The sequence below is a fragment of the Phalaenopsis equestris genome, unplaced genomic scaffold (assembly GCF_001263595.1).
Source record: "Phalaenopsis equestris unplaced genomic scaffold, ASM126359v1 Scaffold199558, whole genome shotgun sequence".
Lineage (NCBI taxonomy): Eukaryota > Viridiplantae > Streptophyta > Magnoliopsida > Asparagales > Orchidaceae > Phalaenopsis > Phalaenopsis equestris.
This window is the reverse complement of record NW_018219426.1, coordinates 1-6,158: the sequence shown is the minus strand read 5'-3', so window position 1 is coordinate 6,158 and position 6,158 is coordinate 1. Positions and strand designations below refer to the sequence as shown.

The following is a 6,158-nucleotide window of genomic DNA, read 5'->3' as shown; positions in this document are numbered from 1 at the left end:
AGGAGCGGAAGAAAAGATTGAGAGCGGTGGAGGCATCAACGAAGTGGTAAGGGAAAAGGGGAATGGTGGGAGACTATCGGATATGTTTGAAGGGTGGTTGGTGGCTGGTTTGGAGTTTTGGATAGTAGGCTGATAGGGAAAGCTGCAGGGAAGGGTGATGGCGAGGTGAGCCGGACAGCAAGGAGAACTATTGTAGGGGGCCCGGCAGGCTACAAGGGGTGGTTGGGAGGGTTGGACAGGAAGGCTAGCAGCAGGTTGGAGGGGAATAGGGTGTTGATAGGCGGATTGGAAAGGTTGAACAACAAGGCAGTGGCAGAAAATGGGCTAAGGGAAGGGGAATGGTCGACGACTATTGATAGGGAAGGAGTATGGGTAGTGAAGTGGATAGAGAAATATACATCGCCACCTCGGACTAGGATACAACCGTAGTACCACCACCTCCTCAGATACAACCCTAGAACAGAAAGAACAGTTCTGCAATGGAATATGAAAACAACACAACAAGAAAACTAACCCTGACAAGCAAAACAACACATATATAATAGTTGATAGATAAAGTAAGAATGAAAGATATTCCCCTTTGGGCGGCCACCAGAAAGGAAAGGAGGAAGAAGCCATAACAGGGAAATAATGGAGGGGTGGAAAGGAAAATAGCGAAAGGAGGCGCAAGCTGCAAATCCTGCATGTAGAAGGTTGACCAATCCAGCAGAAGGCTGGACTGGATCCTCTCTCGGCCAGTTCGTGACCCGCTCGCATCCTGCTCGCCTCTCGCATCCCGCTCGCCTCTCGCATCCCGCTCGCCTCTCGCATCCCGCTCGCCTCTCGCATCCCGCTCGCCTCTCGCATCCCGCTCGCCTCTCGCATCCCGCTCGCCTCTCGCATCCCGTACGCATCCCAGCTTCACGTCATTTTGTCATTTCATTGATTAGGTAAACGGTGCTTCAATGTTGCCCCGAGGCATCACAATTGGCTTCTAGTTCAACTCCATGAGTCACCTGTGAAGAAATCACATACCCTGACTTGGAACATGTCTAACTTCAATGAGCTTCCTGGCTGCTCTATTTAAAAACTTAGTATCAACATTACTCTTTCGTATAATATTGCAGGTTTTGCTATCTCACAAATATATCTTTCCTAGATCATTATGAGTGTAGTTCTTAAAGACCTATTTGTTGGGACATGCAGAAAAAGTGGCAGCTGAATCTACTATTCAAGATTCAATATTAACTTGGGATAAAACCAGGGAATCACCTTGGATTTCACTTGTGAAGACATTTATAGAGAGATTTCTGTCTTGGCCTCTATCACTAGTTTTGTAGGCCTTATTTAAATGAGATTTCTTTCCATAGTTTCAACATTCACCTTTGTCATTTTATTTTCCTAACCTGGAATTTCCTCTTCTGGACTTAAATTTGTCTATGCCTGTATTTTTGTCCAAATTTTTTTTCCGTTCTCAACTTTTAACGTAGAACTTAAACATTTAAGGCTCGTTGCATTCTTGTGAATCTCTTCATTCAGCATTAGCCTCACGATGTAATCAAAGTTTAACTTCATATTACCTGAAGAGTTGCTTATAGTTCTGGCTAGTCCACCACTGCTATCTGACATTAAAGATAGAATTGACAGTGCCCTGACATCATCATCAAATTTGATGCCAACAAAATACAATCGGTTTGTCACAGTGTTGAAATTAGCCAAATGTTCAGTCATTGAACTCCATTTCATCATCTTTATGTTGAATAATCTCTTCATCAGAAAAATTTGTTACGTGGGTGCTAAGCCTAAGGGAAAATTTGTCTTTTGTATGCCTAAGGTAAATTTAGTCATTTATTTTTATGATTGTTTGGTATAAATAGTCTTGTTATGTTTAGGGTTAAATTTTTGCAAGAGATTGAGTTGTGAGTCTTAGGTTTAGGTCTTGGGAGAGATTTGCTACATTTCGAATTGTAGGAATTAAGAGAGATCGCCTACCTCTCGAATTGTTGGTGTTTATCTTATGTATATATGTGAGTTGATTGGATTATTGAAGAAAATTATCTTGTTTACCCTAACTTCTGTAAAAATTCAATTTCTTTTTCGATGTCAGATCGTATTGGTATCAGAGCAACAGTTCTGGGAATAAGTGCTTAGAATCGTCATACTGTTGCAATTTAAGCTTGTAGGGAAGGCAACAACGGGCTCGCAGCTCGCTGAAGAAGGCAATGAAGGGATTGCGACTTACATAAGACAATAGATCGTGACGTGGGGAAGAATCGCGACATAACTAGGATAGGAACTCACCTCCTTCCGCTCCATACTAGTGCAAAGCAGTTGCGACTATGACTACATAATCGCAGCTTATAGCGACCAGCCACAACTTTTCTCCCCTCAATCATAGCTTGTGGGGAAGGCAACGAAGGAATCATGTCTTCTTCTGTGAAGATCAACAACATCAACGAAATCGCGGTGTATAAAGATCCTCAATTCACGTTCTCTCCTGTTTTAGCGCCTTCTACTTGATAGGATTGCGATCAGACATGGTCTGGGAAGGCAACGATTGGGAAGCAGTGAACAAAGACCAAACACTCCCATTCCTCTCCTCCTCTCGTGCCTTCTACGCGATCCAGTCTCGATCAGAGCTAGCTAGGGAATGTATAAGTATGGAATGGCTACAAAGATCCGAAACTCCCATTCTTCTCTTCCTTACGTGTCGTGTACATGTTATATCATGACCAAAACTATTTGGGAAGGCAGAAATGGGGAGGCAGCTTATTGAGACCCAAAAATTGCAATTTTCCTTTCCTCACATGCGATACAATCGCGATCTGTAGTGCCCCATGTAACTTGGAAGCATCGACGTTTACCATGAGAGCTACGTGGAAGCTGTTGATTAGATTTCATCATTCAGTAGTTTCTCTTGCATGATATAAAATATTTCTAGTAGAAACGACGACCAAGAAAATAGAGGCGTGGGAGAAGAAGTCAGAGGAAGAGACGAGTCAAATCAGAACTTGGATGGAAGAAATGTTCGCCATAAAGGAGGATAGTTTTCGTCCATAGAAAGGCAAATGGAGGATGAAATGGAGGATGGATTCAAATGGAGGATGGATTTGAGAGCATAGGAGAAATACGAGAGATGATGAAAAGCTCATAGAAATGCAGTCCAATGCCATCCCGATCGCTCTAGTTGCAAACCCTAACCAATGGTTGATCATGCAATCCTTGGCCAGGTCAAAAGGGAAGGAGATCGAACGAGAAGACAATGAGGAAGACATCATTTACCAAGAAGAGCACCCCTTTAGGACTGTGAGAGGAGGGGGAGTAGAGAATTCCGAGGGAGGGGGATGGGCCGAAAATTCGAGGGATGGTGTAAAGGGTATGGAAGAACATGAGGAAGGAGGAAATCGAGAGTTGGGTATGCTTAAGATCGGAGGAGGGAGTTCCACCTTAGATACATGGGGGGAAATACGGGAGGAAGACCAAGTTGGGGTGGAGATATTAGAGTTAAGAAGTTGAAGATACCGATCTTCGAGGGGGAAGATGTGGGTGTATTGAGCGGAGCGATACTTCACGGTGAATTAGTTAGATGGGTAGGAGAAACTCATGGTGGCAAGATTGTGTTTGGAGGGGAAGACCTTAGCCTGGTTTCAGTGGAAGGAGGCTAGATTCCCGATTCGTTTGTTGGATGAATTTAAGGATTGTTTGTTGGAACGTTTCTGAGCCATTCGGGAAGGAGACCTACACGAGCAATTCTATGCCTTAACTCAGGAGGGGATGATCATGGAATTCAAAGAAAGATTTGAACTATTGTCGGGATGGCTTTGGGTGATTTATGACGACAGTGGGGGATTTTTGAAGTAGGAATGGAGGGAAATTTCATGAAGGGTTTAAAACCCGATATACTTGCAACACTCCAACTACTAAGACTGCAGGGATTAAGGGAGATGATGGAGCTAGCCTAGATGTTGGAAGACAAGAACCAGATGATGAAAACCAATAGGAACAACAAAGTTGGAGTGTCGTACGGAACTACTGCAACCACGACGATGCCAAAAGTTCTGACAGTGTAAGTCGAGAGGGAGGCTGCAGCGGACACGAATAATGGAACCCGACGGGTAGCAACATTCAAGCATCTTACAGAGACAGAGATTCAGGATAAGTGAGCCAAGGGGATGTTTTTTGGGTGTAATGAGAAGTTTATCCCATGACACCATTTGCAAGGATTGATTGATACAAGTTTATAGTGCAGAATGAGGAAGAAGAGAATGAAGAAATAGAGATGGATGTGGGGGAGGAGCACTCTCATATTTTTCCCACCTTGAGGACAAGGTGCCTTTTTGGGTGTTGGGGCGGTGAGTATTGTTACGAGGGTGCTTAGATTAAGAGCAAATTTGTCTTTTGTACGATTAAGGGCAATTTAGTCGTTTATTATTACTATTGTTCGGTATTAATAGTCCTGTTATGTTTAGGGTTAGCTTTATGCATGATAATGAGTTGTGAGTCTTAGGTTTAGGTCTTAGGAGTGATTTCCTACCTCTCGAATTGTAGGTGTTTATTTTTTGTATTTGTGTGAGTTGTTTAGATTATTGAAGAAAATGTTTGTGTTTGCCCTAACTTCTGTAAAAATCGGAGTCGATTTTGAGGTCGTACCGTATCAAAATCTTATTTGAAGTAAAAGGTGGAACATTGATTTTTTGAAACTTGATATCTGTCACTCCTTTTATTTTTCTTTCTAAATGTTCTTGCATGAACAAGTAGCTCTACCACCCTTTCTTTAATTGGTACATTGCATATGATGCAAGGGGTGGGACATCTGAAGTAGTTATCTTTGTGTCAAAAACCTGCTGCACCCTCTTCATCTTAGATTGTCCTTACTCTTATTGGTGGAAAATTAAGTAGTTAACACTAATCATATTTTCGTCTCTTCATAATGATGCGGATACGGCTGTCTGTCTGAATTGAAACATGGCTTTGTTAATTTTCTTTTTTTTTTAAATTATATGTATTTTCAATTGCTTTATGCATATTTTTGTATCAGGCCATATAGATATTCCTCTTTTTTTCCCATGTTAGTGCAGATTTTAAACCCGGAGAGCCAGTAATAGACTGGAATACTAGAAAACGAGTGGCCTTAGGCACAGCTCGTGGACTGGAGTACCTTCATGAGCACTGCAATCCCAAGATTATTCATCGTGATGTAAAAGCTGCTAATGTGTTACTTGATGAAGATTTTGAAGCTGTTGTTGGGGACTTCGGTTTAGCCAAACTGGTGGATGTGAGGAAGACTTCTGTGACAACTCAGGTTCGAGGGACTATGGGCCACATAGCTCCTGAATATCTGTCCACAGGGAAATCATCAGAGAGGACTGATGTTTTTGGTTATGGGATCATGCTGCTTGAACTTGTCACAGGTCAGCGAGCCATAGATTTTTCACGCTTAGAGGGGGAAGATGATGTATTACTCTTGGATCATGTAAGTTCCTTTATCCTCTACCTTTTTAATTTTCTGAAACTTCATTGGTGGTTCTAAGGCTATTTGTTTGCTCATTTTGGTGTCTGTTTTTGCTTCATTTTATTTGTTTTCTTTATTTTACTTGAATTTTTTAGGAAACATTAGCTTAATAGTGAAAATGATGAATTGCCATGTGAAGTGAATGTTTTGTTCTAAATATTCTGGTGGTTTGAGATTTGAAAATTGAATGAGAATTTATATGGATTTGATTAATTTTTTGGTGACGCTAGCGGTGTCAAAACAGGTTTGTGGGTTGGATTCGGGTTTGATCTGAACCTGATTTGCATATTAAATGAATTAGAAAGTCCAACTCAAACTTGACTTGCCTTCAACCTATTGACATGAACCTGGCCTATATAACTCATTTAATATAAGGCACGACGACACCTATCCGGGTCGATTTTAGGTCAATTTAGATCTTAGCAAGTGTCAATTTTGGGTTAATGGGTTTTTTCTGGTTAATTTTTTTTTGGTGGGTAAACCTGAATCTGACTAGAAAGAGTTAATGGGTTATAATTTCTAACTCAAACCCGACCTGAAAATTACTCGGCCAACACAAACTTAGATTTTTCTTAGTAGAGTTCTGGTCAAGCTGGCATGTTGAGTCAATTATTGACACCGACGTTTCTTAACTGATATAAGGAATAAGGCTAATTATGAAATGCTA

The 6,158-nt window shown here is 41.5% G+C and overlaps 1 protein-coding gene across 1 annotated transcript; it reads left to right on the top strand.

The window, feature by feature from the left end:
- Positions 1–3,135: 3,135 nt before the first annotated feature.
- Positions 3,136–5,509, top strand: LOC110035742 (probable LRR receptor-like serine/threonine-protein kinase At5g10290). The gene is made up of 2 exons (XM_020740027.1): positions 3,136–3,462; positions 5,027–5,509. Exons 1-2 carry the CDS (start codon positions 3,136–3,138, stop codon positions 5,507–5,509), a joined length of 810 nt encoding a protein of 269 aa, XP_020595686.1.
- The last annotated feature ends 649 nt before the right edge of the window (positions 5,510–6,158 follow it).

What these genes read in the sequence shown, in the direction of transcription:
- LOC110035742 (XM_020740027.1), top strand. Translation starts at nt 3,136, where the DNA reads ATGCAGTCCAATGCCATCCCGATCGCTCTAGTTGCAAACCCTAACCAA. An exon ending in AAATACGGGAGGAAGACCAA is followed by an intron (nt 3,463 to 5,026) that starts GTTGGGGTGGAG and finishes CAGGCCATATAG; the next exon opens with ATATTCCTCTTTTTTTCCCA.